General features: G+C 40.5%; 4 protein-coding genes across 5 annotated transcripts; 1 reads left to right on the forward strand and 3 right to left on the reverse strand.

The window, feature by feature from the left end:
• Positions 1–2,508: 2,508 nt before the first annotated feature.
• folr (folate receptor) lies at positions 2,509–5,146 on the reverse strand. Its single transcript, XM_058633209.1, has 5 exons — positions 4,929–5,146; positions 3,894–4,026; positions 3,530–3,718; positions 3,254–3,389; positions 2,509–2,847 (listed from the first exon to the last, which is right to left on the reverse strand). Exons 2-5 carry the CDS (start codon positions 4,020–4,022, stop codon positions 2,573–2,575), a joined length of 729 nt encoding a protein of 242 aa, XP_058489192.1. The 5' UTR covers positions 4,023–4,026; positions 4,929–5,146; the 3' UTR covers positions 2,509–2,572.
• A 997-nt stretch (positions 5,147–6,143) lies between these two features.
• anapc15 (anaphase promoting complex subunit 15) lies at positions 6,144–8,515 on the forward strand. Of its 2 annotated transcripts, XM_058633210.1 has the most exons (5): positions 6,144–6,247; positions 6,559–6,680; positions 7,094–7,153; positions 7,413–7,553; positions 7,696–8,515. In XM_058633210.1, the coding sequence occupies exons 2-5, from the start codon at positions 6,561–6,563 to the stop codon at positions 7,741–7,743; spliced, it is 369 nt and encodes a 122-aa protein (XP_058489193.1). In that variant the 5' UTR covers positions 6,144–6,247; positions 6,559–6,560; the 3' UTR covers positions 7,744–8,515. The 2 variants fall into 2 exon arrangements, with proteins under 2 accessions (XP_058489193.1, XP_058489194.1); XM_058633211.1 differs by lacking the exon at positions 6,144–6,247 and having other exon boundaries at positions 7,654–8,515.
• Positions 8,516–9,023: 508 nt separating this feature from the next.
• tomt (transmembrane O-methyltransferase) lies at positions 9,024–11,989 on the reverse strand. The gene is made up of 5 exons (XM_058633208.1): positions 11,842–11,989; positions 10,165–10,427; positions 9,870–10,066; positions 9,625–9,747; positions 9,024–9,221 (listed from the first exon to the last, which is right to left on the reverse strand). The coding sequence occupies exons 2-5, from the start codon at positions 10,424–10,426 to the stop codon at positions 9,024–9,026; spliced, it is 780 nt and encodes a 259-aa protein (XP_058489191.1). The 5' UTR covers position 10,427; positions 11,842–11,989.
• Positions 11,990–12,587: 598 nt separating this feature from the next.
• Positions 12,588–15,254, reverse strand: sfrp2l (secreted frizzled-related protein 2 like). The gene is made up of 3 exons (XM_058633206.1): positions 14,632–15,254; positions 13,766–13,846; positions 12,588–13,633 (listed from the first exon to the last, which is right to left on the reverse strand). Exons 1-3 carry the CDS (start codon positions 15,158–15,160, stop codon positions 13,218–13,220), a joined length of 1,026 nt encoding a protein of 341 aa, XP_058489189.1. The 5' UTR covers positions 15,161–15,254; the 3' UTR covers positions 12,588–13,217.
• Between the last annotated feature and the right edge of the window lie 841 nt (positions 15,255–16,095).

Genomic DNA, 16,095 nt, shown 5'->3' on the forward strand with positions numbered 1-16,095 from the left:
ACACACACACACACACGTTCGACATCCATGACTTGAGGGGACATTGCATTGACTTACATTCATTTCCTGGAGACTAACCCTGGATTTCCACTGGACGCGGAACGGCCGCGGAACGGCCGCGGAACGGCCGCGGAACGGCAGCCGTTGCAAATCGCTTCCATTCTAATCAATGTGAGCATTCCCACCGGCCGCGCTGCGGCGCGGATCAGCAGCGGCCCAGAAGCGGCTCGCCGCGCCGCAGCGCTATCGATAGGAATCAGTTCTATTTTTTCCGTTGCCGCTGCTGAACCTCGTAAATTTCAACGAAGCAGATCGCACAAGACAGGAAGTCCGACACAGTATCAAAGTAAAACACTTCCGCCCCCCTTTCAAAATAAAACACAATACGCAGGTCACAACTTCACCTCAACGTTACGTCATAACCGGTGCTCCCAGGTCAACAGTCATTTGATCCGAGGGTCTCGGAGACAATGGACGACGAGAGACTGATTATGGAAGTGGAGAAATGAAAGAAGCTGTGTTGTTGTTGTTTCCTTTATACACACAGTCTATCGCGGGATCTCGCGTCCGTTCGAGATTATCGCGCGATCTTCCGTGAATACCGCTGGCTCCCAAGGCTCCGTGCCGCTGCCGTAACGCGCCCGGTGGGGATTGACGTTTGGGAGAGGATGAAGCAGAACCGCGCCGCGGCCGTTCCGCGGCCGTTCCGCGTCCAGTGGAAATCCAGGGTTACCCTAACCTTAACCACAATTACTACTGGCCTAATCCTAACCCTGACCCTAACCTTACCCTAACCTCAACCTAACCTTAAAACATATCTTCACCTTCAAATGTAGTAATCTACATTATGGGGACTTGCTTTTTGTCCCCACAAGGAAGACAATTCCCCATAATGTGACTGTGTAAACAGGTTTAGGTCCCCACAACATTAGTAATACCTGGACACACACACACAGTGTGGTGCCATAGCCAGAAACAGAAATAGCTTTGGGATGGCTGCTGTCCCTGTGGCTATTAATACTCTGCTTTTCTGAGGTCACTGACAACACACACCACCCTGCCCAACTCTGCCTCACTCAACCTCTTTTCTCTCTTTTGCCATGTATGTGTATGTATGTGTGGGTAATTACACCACAATTTATGATTCAGACTTTTTTTGTGGGCAACTAGTGGAAAAGAAAATTCACTAAAGAATGGCTTAAGTCAGAATAAAGCATGGGGATCTACAAAGTGGGATGGTTGTTTCCTGTTGTTTGCCAGTGCTGCCCCTACACCTGGCTACAGTGTGTGTGTGTGTGTGTGTGTGTGTTGTTAACTAACTAACAACAAGGCAATAATGGCCATTGCACACCCAAAAATGTATTTAATTTGGGTCTGATAGTGAGGTTTACATTGTAACCAAAAATACAGTGTCTAGTTTGTGGTTATTGTGTTACTTTATGCCTCTGTGTTCACTCCAGATTATGCTTTGTGTACATCAGTTATAGGTTCTCAGGCTCAAACTGGTTTAAATTGTACCGTCAACTGCATTATGACCAAATGTATGTGATTGTGATGCACTTCTCTGTGTAAGAGTTGAATGTGTGCAGATGAAAAGAGAAAGGAAAAATGTGCTGGGGTTCAGAGCTAAACATGCAATCTTGAATGATACAGGGTGTCGTCATGAAGGGTATGAATCTGAGTAAGTCTTAGAAGGGAAACATGAAGATACTGTTAACTGGCTGCATCAGTTATGACTTTAAAAGAATAATCATTTCAGGCCTTGATTATGAAATGAAACAGTGCAGAAGAAAATGTATTATACTCTTCATCTTTGTTCAGCCAAGATCCTCTATCATAAACCCAACTGCAAAACTTGTGAGAACACATTTGCACGTGGCACTGACACACACACGTATACACACACACACACACACACACACACACACACAGGAAACCCCTAATTACCAAGCAGGGGAGCCCAATGCTCAGGCCCTGCGCTAAGACACAGAGCGAACAGCAGTTCCAGGGTCAGTTTTGAAGGCGTTCATTGTTAAGATGATCCATAGTCTACACTGAGGAGTAATGTCATCCCAGAGATCCACAGTAATACAATGTACAGCATGTCCTGTCATGCTTTGTCCAGACACACAAGTTTATTTTTATTTCAAACCCATACAGTCCTTTTCTAGTCACATAACTGCTGTGCTGTCTGGATTTTTACTACGTTGACACCTGTGTGCATCGTATATATATCTTTTTTTCTGTTTTTAATCAGATGAACGAAAGCTGACAATCCACCACTGCTCAGTTTTTCTTCAGTTTGAAATTTGAACCCATTTCACACACATATGATCACACCAGGTTGACTGGACACAGCGTAACAATAAGAACAAGATGCATAAACATAGGGAGACATCAAAGAGAACTATAAATATCAAAGATAATAAACCGTATGCAGATTAAAATATTTAAAATCACTCAGACAGGAGCAAGACAAGGACAGAAAAAAATAAATCAACAGGAGAGTATTTTAAATAGGTTTTATTGAGACCACTAAGGACACATATGATATCATGTGAAGAATATCATATTAGGACATCACCACAGACAGAGATGCAAAAGCCAGGAAAAGTAGCATTGTAAAGGCAAAACTCTGGTGTTGCTGTGCGTTGTTCAGGTAGTACTCGGCTACTTTCTTGTTGGGGTTTGGCCCGGTGAACCAGAGCTGCATGCAGTGGCCCGAGGTTTTGGAGAGGCTGGTGTACAGGTAGGAGTTGGACCAAATTTGTTCACACATGGACTTGGGTGTGGGGTAAATTTCGGTCCACTTTCTGCACTTGCTTTGATCAGGACATTTATTTATACCTGTATGAAATAAGGAAATCAATTTGTAATTTGTAAATTGAAGTGTCTTATTAACACAATGATGCATTTATGACTATGGGTTACTATGGGAGTATGACATGTTATTATGTATATATTGTGTTTATAGTTTTTTTTTTTTTATCATTTTTGTTCTTAAAAACGTGATAAATACTGACATTGAAACTTTTTTTTTCATCCAGAAGTTTATCTGATATAAAATTAACAACTTGTATTTAAAATGCAAAAGTGCAAAATGCAGATTGCAGAGACAGACCATAATTGTTTTTCAGTTATTTAAGCCATTTTGCATATAATTTATTATTGTTCAAAACAAAAAACAAAATTAAGTAAGACAGTGTGAGCAAATCTATGGTTTCTGTGCATATGAGTAGTGTTTTGTGTTCACCTGAGCTCCAGTCCCATCCCTTGTGCCAGTCAGTCTTGCAGGTCAAATCTTCTTTGCAGTCTTCCCACCAGGTGTGGCAGTCCTCCACACACAGAGGCACATCTACGATCCGCTCCTTGCGCCAGCTTTGATCCACCTGATCACAAATTAATACTTTGTCATTTTCAGTTGCAATACTATGCCATGGAGATGAGGTATAGTCATGTCATGTCCTTACACTGCCATCTAGTGTTGCAAGTGCACACATAAAAGAGAGCACAAATTTATTGTACTCACTTTTTGTATCCAGGGTCCCAAGTGAGGTGAGCACTCATAGAAGCAAGTGTCCTGGACGAAATGTTTCCTGCACTTTTCGCTCATATAACCACAATGATCCCAGTTGAAATTGTACAGGTAAGAGTTATCGGCGTGGGCCTCTTCGCTGGTGTTGGCTGTGCAACATGCATTGTCACGCCAGGGAGTACACTGGAGAGGAAGAGCAAAGATGGGTCACTTTATGCTATTGAGCTGAAAACATTTTTGTTCAGCCCTGTGTCTGAATAAGATGCAGAAACATGGTCAGAAAAAAACGCTATTTAAGTACTTATGTCTCCAAGCAAGCTAACATTTAATCTGTGCTGACATGGATTTAAATTATCACCTGTCCGTAAAGTTTTCCCTCAGGACCAGGCTCTACTTTGTGGTGTTTGGCATCCATACACATGTTGAGTTTATCTAGAGACAGTGTGCCACTGAAGAGGACAAGCAGCAAGGACAGTTTGACCCACATGGCTCTGTGGAAAAGAGGCATCAACATACATCACTCTGAATTTCTGAACAAACACAAATAAACAAGAATAGGGATGACAGACAACACCACATGGTGATGTCTGTGTAGTAGTTTGGGTTTTTATATATACTGTGCATTAAGCAAGGTTTCTTCAGGTGATTCATATTTTTAGCCATTTTCATGCCCTTTGGTGTTCCTTTTCTATATTTCTAATTTCACAGGTATCAGTTGTTTCCATGGACCCAGATCTACACTGTAAATATAATATAGATATGGCCTTAAATGTGGTGCAAAACCTCAAAACTGGACATGACATTCAGAGAAACACCCACCTGACACACATTTGTCATTTTCCTTTCAGAGAAAAAAAACCCCATTAATAATATAAAATGTAGTTGCAACAACTCAATCAGTCATTATTACAGATAATGAGGCACATGGCATAATGTCTGATAGGCTTTGCTCCACTGGGTTTTGCAAATAATACACATTGTTACATTACTTTGTAAGTCCTATGTAATATGTAGCAAGTTTATTCAGATTCATTCAACTGTATGTGTATGTGATTGTTTTCAGCTAAAGATACTGTGTGTGTTTATGACAGTGGATTGAGATCTAAGAGTATATGCATTAGTGCTTCTGAAAGCAGCTAGAACAATGAGTCAGAGAGTAGAAACTCTTTCTGTCTATATTATTGTTATAAAGAAAATAAAAATCACAACACATTATTAAACCAATAATTTTATCATACAAGGAAAAATATTCTATATTGTAAACGGTATTTAGAAGCAAACCACATGCCATTGAGAACCATATAGAACAATTTAGAGGAAATAAACTTACACTACATTTTTTCCCTACTATGTAATGTACAAGATCAAGATATCATTTACTGATTCACTTTACCTTGTTAGATTTTTCAATAGTTCCTTCCAATGACTGCAAAGATTTTCCCACAAGTCTCCAGTCACCTTTTACACACTAGACAAGACTAAACAAGATTTAGAAGGAGCGCATCTGTTCTTATATGTGTATGTGCGTGTATGACTAGCACCTAACTGAAAATACGGTTGCAAGTTTCCAAAGTCCAAAGTCTGACTTGCAAGTGTGTGTGTGTGTGCGTGTGTGTGTGAGAGATTAAGTGAGAAAGTTAGTGTGTGTCTGTGTTATAATCACGATGTGAATTGTATCTCATTGCGAGAAGGGTTTGTCTTATCTCAAGGTTTTTCCTTCTCTTACACACACACACGCACGCACACACACACACACACACACACAAACATGCACACCCAGCATATGGCAGTGTGACCTGAAAGAGTTGTTTTATGACAATTAAGTTGAGTTTCAGTCTCCTGACTTCACTAAAACATTACTCAACATCATGTGAGTGGTTACATTCTGGGAACGTGCACACATTCCAAATTCATTTTCTTTGAGCATTTGACATATGTTTGTGTTTACAAGTATTGACGGTAATACTCTATGCATATGTGAGAGGTAATTATGAATTCTGTCACTGAAAAAATACATTTCAGTGACTAATGGGTTGTAAAGTTCTATAATGTGTCCATAATATTTTGTCCACCTCTTGTAATGGGCTTTAAATAGGGAACTTCCTACTCTGTGACACAATATACTACATTGTGTGTGTGGTTTTAAAAAAAACCCCATATATATATATACAGTCTTATTGTTTCATTTTGACACAACACAGGTGAAAACATGGCTGTAAAATTAAAATATGAATAATGATGTGCTTGCTGACCTACTATCACAAGGTCAAGTGTGAGACACTTCAACTGAACGGTACTTATTGCATGATGTGGAAAAGGCCACTTTTTTTGGATGTGGACCCAGATCCGGATTCAGGAGTTTTGTATTTTGTATTATGTTCCCTCAAAACAACAGTTAACCTTGTGAGATTGGAGGAGTGCAGTGAATATTGACCCTGAGGGAAACTGGGTGGCCTTGGCGGAGGCTTGCTCACTGTGCTTTCTTTAGTTTATAAAAAAGGTTGTTTTGTTAATATTTTACCAACTTTATACAACTAAATGCATCTGGAATGATTAGTATTAATGCGTATTTCAATTTTTCCGGCGGCGTTACTCCACTTAAGCGGAACTCTTGCAAAGTGACTGGAAGAGAGGACTCTTTTAAGAGAACACCAGCGACTTCCGGTTAGATTTATTTTGAATTTTGGGAAAGCTGCATCGTGAAATCGGCAGGTATTTATGCTAAAAATCACTTCAATTTTGAATAGCAAGTTATTATATGTCACTTTTTACACAGCACTATTGATAGATGTGACATTGTTTGTTTGTCGTTACATTTGAAGACTTTAATTCCCAGGCGCGACCTTTACTTATCGTATAAAATACAAAAATACGAACATGAGACTAATGGACACATTACTGTTCTGATGTTTATCGCTTTGTTGCTCGACTAAAGACGCTACATATATACACCCCCTGGCCTGTACACGCTACAAACACACTTTCTGATTAAAACTATGGTTGTTGCCGTCCCTGTGTGACAGATATGTCCACGCTGTTCCCTTCTCTCTTCCCCCGGATAACTGAGACCCTGTGGTTCAACCTGGACCGACCCTGCGTGGACGAGACCGAGTTGCACCAGCAGGAACAGCAGCACCAAACCTGGGTAAATAAACAACAACAATATCCCTGGTGAAACATTCATTACAATTTGAATAGAAGATCATGGCATCAATCCAATAAATAGCTTCCATGTCATGTCACCCACTGACTACAAACCTATTTCCTCTATATACTCTATGCCTGTACCATTCTAGTATCTAGTACAAATAGTTAAGACTGATAGACAGATGATACTGGACTGACTGATTATGTTTTTTTGGGCAGCTGATTGGTATCTAACAGGTAAAAATGTCCAGTGGTGATATAACAGCCAACATGAAAACAAAACACACAACAAAATGTGTTCTCAAAGTTGTGATATTTATGACCAGAATATGTTCAAAGCTGGACATTTTATATTCTTATATATGCCAGAATCAATCAGGCTCTCATGTCATGTTTTTTTTCTTCCGTCAGTTGCAGAGCATTGCAGAAAAGGACAACAACTTGATGCCAATTGGGAAACCTATTTTTGAGGTACTGCATGTTCATAGTCCGTAACATGTATTGCATTAATGGCCTCCAGATCTCAATGTACTGCTCTAACAATTTACTCACTGTTGTAGTAAATAACTCCTGTTTACAACATTTAATATGCACTAACAAAAGTAAAAGTTGGAAATTGTTGCACATCATGTCACAAGACCTACTCACTCCTGAGTGTATTTGCCTATTTAGATGCCCCTCAAATAAGCAGTCAGGGTTTATTTGTTTTTTCTCTTTTTACTGGGCTCAGGGAGGATATGAAGAGGAGGACGAGGAAGATGACGAGGATGAGGAGGACAGCGAGGAAGATTCTGAAGATGAAGAAGACATGCAGGACATGGATGAGATGAATGACTACAATGAGTCTCCTGATGATGGCGAGATCAACGAGGTGCTTTAATACATAATTTGTATAATCATTTTTAACATTAAGAGCACAGAATTCACTTAAATGACTTTGAGTATTGTTTTCTTTTAATTTCTCTCAACAGAGAAATAACAGTCCCTAATCTGGATCTGTTTGTGTCTGTCAGGTGGACATGGAGGGAGCAGAGCAAGACCAAGATCAATGGATGATTTGAGGCAAAAGACAATTTTAGTTTCCATCAAGCTGTCTGGTGCTGGATACCTGCTCGTAGAATAAGACTGCTGCTCCTTGGAACATAATATTCAGATAAATGTTGAGTAAAAGTGTCCCCTGACAAGCAGCAGTCGCTGAAATGCTATGGATGTCATTGGACATTGGTGTGAGCTTCACTTAAATAAGATTTTGTAAAATGAGCGCATGGCTGTACGGTATGTTAATGCCACTGTGTACATGTCATGTTTTGCTTTTTTTGTGGCCAACTGTGGAGCTGGTAAATACATGTCGCCTTTCAGGTGAGTCACAGCAGTTATACATTGTGTTTTACAGGAACTGTTAGAAAACGCTCATAAACTGTTGTTTTATAGCCAGTCAGGTACACAACCACTCAGTGACATTATTCCATTGACCTGTCATGTCAGCTTTGACCGCATATCTTCAGTCATGTGTCACTTTCCAACCTTCCAAACAGCTGATTGAGCACACACTGCAGTACAGTCAGCTTAATATTTTTTTTTACTAATTAAGGACACTTACAAACCTTAACCACAAAGTCCATTTCTGTCTTGAAATCATAGTGTTTTTGTGAACACTGCCGTAGTTCATTAACAGAGAAGAATTTCAATTGAAATATTAATACACACACAGCGGCCATCCAAGTTGTCTCATGTTTGTCTCAAAAAGTATTGTTTACAAGGCGTTGATTGTACTGAAAATGATAAGAGGCCTTGACTGTTTTTTTATTAAAGTAACTTATTTTGATGAAATTATGATTTGACTTTGTTTTCTAGATTTTAGTTTCTCATTAATAATGGACACAAAGTGTAACATGGTATACTCGTGTGGAGTGTCATGAGATAGATTTTGTGTCGTAAAGTCGAAGATCTCTGTGCTGCTGTTGTCCATAGTTCATAGGTGAACATTTACTGTCAGGTGAGATTTTAACAGGTAATACATTTCCCAGTTAAACCAGTCCATGCAGTATGTTTTATGGATTTAGAGAAATTAACATTTATTTATTTTTTTCCACTGATGTCATTTTTTATTTTATTTTTTAGATTGGCTTTTATTAGATAGCTGTTAGGTGAGTTTTTTTTATTGATTTATTTAACCAGTCTGGAAAATAGATGCTCCAGTTTTTCATGAGAATGCATCATTTTTAAGAAAGGATTTACACATATCCCTAACATTCCTGTTTATTTAAAATTGTTTTAACACAGGGTTTACAATCATTACTTCATTCCTTTCTTTACAGTGTGGTATTTCTGTCTAGATGATCTATTTGATTCCCTGGTACACCAGCTCGGCCATCCCATCCCTGATGCCTTTGCTGTACTCCAGTGTAGCCCGGTGGATTTTCCACTCATATAAGCCGCTTTTACGAATGTGTCTGAGGAACTTTGGAGCTCCAGGAAACAGCACGTTGTCCGCCACTATCATAGAACCTTTACCCAGCAGACCAGAGCCCTCCAGCATCTGCAACACATACAGAGGCACAACCATGAGGAAGTTGACCAGGTATGCAAAAGAACACAACTATAACTCACTGTATTGGTTAAGTGTAGTTTATATAAATAAAGATGAAAGTAGAGCTGGACCCACTTTAGTGTACGTCAAATGCAGACATATATATCACTTTATTATCAAATGGGAGTTGTTGTTTTTTTCCAACACTTAAAAACATTGATTGAAAAATTAAATCATTTGTATGTTTCACATATTTTGCTCTGGCTTTGTGTAGATGCAGGTGGTTCACACACTCACACACTAGCTCAAGCCAAACTCTTCCAGTCATACTTCTGACGGACAGGACAGTAAACTATGAGACAAGATTTCCCTACATACGTTAACAATCGTTCTAATGATCTAATATGGTTACCTGCAGATCAGGGCAGTAGCACTTCTTCCAGTGGTCCATGAAGACAAAATCCAGTCTTTCCAAACCGTAGTCTGACCGCAGTTTAGGGATCACCTCATCAGATGGATTCACAATGAGCTCCACCTTAAGAATATATGTGTGTTTATCTCAGTGATATGGTCATTTCTGTATCCAATAGATGAAGTGAAAGGGTTCCAAATTGTTGATAAATTTTGTGAATTGTTTAAATATTTCTGCTGCCTCACTGTGTCATCATCAAACCCTGCCAGGCGGATGATTTTCTCTGCTATGGCAGCGTTCCTCTGGTCCATCTCGACACTGTAGAGCCTGGCACCAAGGGGCAGATTACGGGCTATTCGCACTGTGGTATAGCCACAGTGGGCACCCAGTTCCAGCACGGTCAAGGGACTCTGCTCTATCAGCTGCCGGTCCAGGATCTTCCCTACCAACAAGGGGGCCAGACACAAAAACACACATACTGTTCATCAAAATGTATTGAGGGATAGAGAGAACTTTGTATTCTATTAATTGTCTCATTACCTTTTTTAGGTCCAATGTTGCTGATGAACTCCACCTTGCTGCACCAAACATCAAAGGCTTCCAAGATGCTTTCAGGGTCTCCAGGTGTGGCGTGAGTGAGAACATACTCGAAGGCGCGTTCCTCTCGACTCAGACCAGTGACACAGTCCCTCCACGTCCTGATCAGGATGGCCCGATAGAACAGCACAAAGTAGTAACGGTATCTGATGAGCAGTGTCAGCAGGAGTGGGAGAAATGCCAGGGCAATAGCAGGAGACACCATCCTTGCTCATACAGAGAGAAACACATACACACACACTGTTACCATCGGGTTGATGACACAGATCTGCAAAAACAAACACATCCAGCCTAAAAAACTATTTCTTCCCTAAAGTCATAAGAACGTTGAATGCTTGCATCTTTCACTGTATTTCTAAACAGTTCAACTTGAGCTGTCCCTCATATGCTCATTTCTAATACTGTCGATCCTGGTCACTCCCAAAGATTCTTCAACTCTGACACCTTTTAGACAGTGCCACTGTCTTCAAGTCACACATCGTAGCATAGTCTCACGACCATCTTGAGGTTTTCCCTTTCACTTTTGCTGCTATCTTTCTGTCACACCTCACCCCTGAAGCTCGTCTCCACCTACTTTTAACCTGCCTTGTTCACTGTCCATTGTCTTGGATGGTTGACCCCAGCTGTTTAAACTCATCCACTTTCTCAACTCGTACACCTTCACTGTGACACTTGTCTCACTGTCATTCACACACAGGAATTATGTCTTGCTCCTACAAACCTTCCTTCCTCCTCTCTCCATTGCAGACTTCCACCAACTCTTCCAACGCTCTCCTACAGATTACAAAATCATCTGCAAACAACATAGTGCATGGAGACTCCTTCATGACTTCATCTGTCAAGTTGTCCATCACCATTGAAAACAAGAAAGGGTTCAGCTCTGATCCCTGATGTAACCCCACCTTCACCATGAACCCATCTGTCACTCCAATCGCACACCTCACCACTGTCTCACTGTCGTCGCATACATCTCTGCCACTCCTGAATTCCTCATATAATACCAGAGATACTCTCTTGATGATCACCCGCTGATAAGTTTTCTCTAGATCCACAAAGACACAGTGCAACTCCTTCTGATCTTCTCTATACATCTCCATCAAAGCAAAAATCACATCTGTGGTATACTCTTTCCTACAATGACAAAAAAAGCATATTCTGTTATATTCTATTTCTGTCAATATGCATAATGATGACTTTATATTCAAAAGGAGATAAATAACAAAGTAACATGATTCGGCACCTAAATATTTGATGGGATATAATATCTAGGAACAGGTTAAAAATCGAATTAATAAGCAAAGATATAACAAAATATACATCAATGTTAATATACGATAGACTATATATTATATTAGACAAACAATACTAACAATGAGGATACAAAACTTAACATAAATTGAAACTTTATCAGACATGTGCTCTCTAAATATTCAAATACATAAGATGAGACGGTGGAAAGCGACCACCTTGTTTAGCAGACATGAGATAACTCGCCATTTCTTTATTGGTTTCTATTGCCTCAGGTGAATGAAGATTCCACAGGTTTTCTGCTACATAAAACTTATGCTGCATCAAACGATACGTTTCTCTTGCTGATACTTGACAAACGGACTAACTCACCTGCTTTGTAAAATGTTTGATGGAAGCGGAGAAGCTGCACCGAGGACAACCAAGATGAAGATGACACTTCAGTTGAGATGAGGGCAGAAAGACAAAGGTGAGTGTGTGTGTGTGTTTGTGCCTGCGAGAAGGTCAGAGGACTGGGTGTATAAATAATTGATGTGTCACGTGCATGTATGTCCTGAAATTATTTCCAATCAAATGCTGTTAGAGGTGTTGTCAGTGTTCACTCTTTAACAACATTTTTTTGTCATTTCTAGGTAAGACACACCGCTTCCAATCCAGGTAAAAGAACAACACAGAAAATAAAAACGAGCAGAGACTGTGAAACAGGAGAGAAAGGCAGTGAGAAACAGATATTTGATATATCAAGTTAACAGGTGTGTGGCTGTATGGCGTCCAGTTTCACTGAGTCATGATGGAAAGAAAACTACAAATGCAAATAAAAAGTGAATGAATGGAATATTGTCTAATATAACCCAATACAATATAAGAGTTATTGTACATCAAGGCTTATTTAATGAAGTAAAATCAAACCACATGTGTAAAACCTGCAGTGGAAGGTATGGTAACTAAATATTATGGATTGCAAATTTAAAAACTTCCTGTTTTTTTTCCAGTGCTTCTCTTTTGAGGTGGTTTTAAATTAAAGCATCCTAATATATTAGTGTTTTCACTCATCAAACTAATAAAAGCTGCAGCCAATTGAATGTATCAAAATTAGAACGCCATTACAAGACAGGTAGTACAGAATAGGAGATTTTATCATTACAGAAATTACATTGGTTCGTCCCAAATATGCAAAAATAGAAAATATGATGGAATCCGTCTAATACCAAAACCATTTAGTTTCTTCCATATACACAAATGTACACAAAAATACAATAAAAATCTCATTAAAATTGCATGCTCTGTGTAGATGTAACGTTTGTTGAAATGCGATTGAGAGATTTTTAGAACTACAGTGAAGTAAACAAAGGTAAACAAAACTCTGAAATTGTCAGTTTGGTAAAAAAAAAAAAACGATGCTCTCTTATTCTCTGAGGGAACACTGACATGTCAAATAACACAACATATACAGCGACATATGTATGTATTGCGTATTTAGCTCTGCAGTTTTGATCTGGTGCTTTGTTCTGATATTTAGCATTTGTAATCAACATTAATGCATAAAGAAAGAGGCAAGTATATAGATTTACAGATATAGATTTAAACTCTGAATTGTCTCTACCCAAGTGATTAATTCAGTTCTATCTCCTGATGTGCTCTTTGGTAAATATTAGTGTACAAGATGTTGATGTTGCTTTTGGCAACACACAGTTACAAGACCCCACACCACTGTCAATGAGGAAGGACTGCAGTGGGTAACTGCATGTCTACAGCTCTGGACAAGGCTGTCTAAGGAGAGCTCTGATGAACTTCTTCAGTTCTTTGTCCTCTCGGGTCCACCTCACCAGCCGAGTCAACACCAGCCTTCCCTCTTCAGCCTGAGCCAAAGCCAGGTACCATCCACCCTGAAACCCAATCCTCTCCTTCCCTCCTTTAGCTTGTCCTCCATCCATCTCTTCCTCCTCGAGCCCCCCGTCTTTGTTTTCAACTGCAGAATCTAAACCAGGACAAGTACAGATGGCTCCTTCTTGCAACCACAAAGCACTGTGTGCCATCGCACCTCCGATCCCTTCGGCCCTCTCGGCACCTCCCCCAGCCCACCTCAGGATGCGGCTGCGGGCCGTAGGCACCAGCTGACGGTCCCCTCCCACTGTCGACACACTGCCCAGACGCATCTTAAATGCTGTGATAAAGTCGACAGGAGACAAAGATATATGGTGTCATTTCACACACACACACACACACACACTGTAAAACAGTGTGATTAGTGTGTACTCTGGGTTTTATTTTGTAATCTATGTGTTTTTAACCTCACCATAAGGACTGTGGCAGAAGCTTTCCTGGATGTCAGTCTCTCCTTCAGCAGACAGACTGCAGGCATCACAAATAATGGTCCCTGAGGAATGGAGGAGCGAGAGAGAGAGATTAGATGTATGATGAGAGTGGCTGAAAAAAAACACAGAATTGCAGCCTTTGTGCAGAAAGTCCAGGATCAATACATGCAAAACAACTTTAAAATAAACATGACTCTTTAAACTCCAGAATAGAAATTCAGTTGGTACAACAGAACAAGAAAATGGGCCAAGATCTAGGACAGAGTAATAATAAAAAAAATTACTTTATATAATTAAAGTAATGCATCCATATACAGAATATACATGATTTGTATGAAGGCCGGACTGACTGGCACTAGATGATAGAACAGAATCAGAGCACAATTAAAAAATAAACGTGTTCTGGTGAAGAAATGATTTGATGGGAACACTTTTCATAGAATAAAAGATCATATCAACAACATGTTGATATTTCTTGTTACTTCTCTGCAGAGATAAGTGCTCATACCATCATTAGTATACGTTTTTGCATTTATTGGTGCTGTGTAAGTCTGGAGATTAAATAGTTATTTAAATGAAAAGTGTAAAATTCAGAGTGTAGATTAACATCTGAAATTAACAAAACACTAAGGAAATAAGCAAATAAGCTCAATTCAGCTTTTTACAATACACTTTTTAAAATGTAAAAGTAGCCTTGTATACATAGCTGCATCTATCTAAAACCAATGAACTTGTCTATATTTCACTTAACAACAAACACAATAAAACTGATTCATTTTTATTGCTTAATTGTTTATCATAGTACAATGTCAGCAAAGTAAAAAGAGACGGGTCAAGAGCTACTGACCTTTCACTGCCTCCTCGTGCTTCACCTCCTCCGCCGTTAGCCCCTCCTGCTCTCCGGTTGCCGGGATACAGAGCTCGGTCCCGCGCGGGAACCGGCTGCAGTTAAACATCTCGGGCCACGGGAATCCAAACGCGCTCATCACAGGCACGCACCCGTCCCGCACAGCCTCGCACAGGCTCCTGCAGGGGCTGAGCGGCCCGCTGAGTTCCGGCAGACACACCGGAGCGAACAGCGAGCACAGGAACTTTTTGGTGTCCCGGTGGCAGAGTTTGGAGATGAGCGGCAGCCAGGCCGCCGACTGCTGCTGAGCCTCCCGCAGAGAGTCGTGGCCCAGCAGGTTCGGGATCCGCATGAGCTTGTAGCCGATCCCGTGGCACAGGGACAAAGTGCTGGGGATTGGTTTACACACCGAGCGGACCGAAGAGCTGAACCCGAGCGATGGCGGGCCGAGCTGAACAGGAACCACGGTGTCAGAGGCACCGGAAGCTCCGAGCAGCACAACAAAGCTGAGCAGCAGAGAAACACGCATTGTTGCTTTTGCAAGAACGATTAAACACACACACACATTCAGAAGTGAAGTGAGGTGAAGTCTGCTGCTGCACCTCTGCTCTGTCTGGACTTGACCGGCCTGAAGGAGTGTAAACAAAGAGGTGTGTGGAGGAAACGGGGGGGTAAATGAGAGGCCAGGCGCCTCCCAGTCATCATTATCCTCCCACCGCATCAGACTGGCGTCTACCTTCGCACTCATGTGTCAGCATGGCAAACGTTTTAACATTTAAAAGCCAGTCTGTGTTACCTCATATTTGGATTACAAGTACCAGCAATTAATTTCCTCCATGAAAAATTAAGATATCCATGTCTCAAATTATAATCAAAACCTCCCCTCCTTAGAACAAATGACATCACCTTTTCTGTTCAGATGCATGGGGTTTATAATTTTGGATATCTTTTATTGTACAGTATGCACAAAGTAAATTGTGTCTAACTAAACTCGTGACTGTCCTTAATTATTAGTGGTCACAATTTATTTGTAATTCAAACAGGAATTTGGAATTTCTGGATAGTCTTACATTAGTTGCTGATATCCACATTTTACTTTGCGGATGTTGGCAAGTGAATTAAAGATATCTTTAATGAGACATGACATAAATTAAGTTGTCCTAGGATTGTGGAAGTTTTGGATAGTTTTACTATAACTATAGGATTAATTAAATTAGAGATATATATCCAGATGGGCTGGACGGTTGGTGCTCTTGTGCTCTCTGTGTGTGTGGCCCTGCGATGGACTGGTGAACTGTCCAGGGTGTACCCTGCCTATCGCCCTATATAGCTGAGATTGGCGCAGCACCCCCCGCAACCCTCTGGTGGAGGATAAAGTGGTAGATGATGGATGGATATATATCCAGATGTACATGTTAAAAGGTGTCAGCTGGACAGGGGGAATGTTTTGGTCTGCTGTGCACA

This window comes from Solea solea, chromosome 7 (assembly GCF_958295425.1).
Source record: "Solea solea chromosome 7, fSolSol10.1, whole genome shotgun sequence".
In the NCBI taxonomy this organism is placed as follows: domain Eukaryota; kingdom Metazoa; phylum Chordata; class Actinopteri; order Pleuronectiformes; family Soleidae; genus Solea; species Solea solea.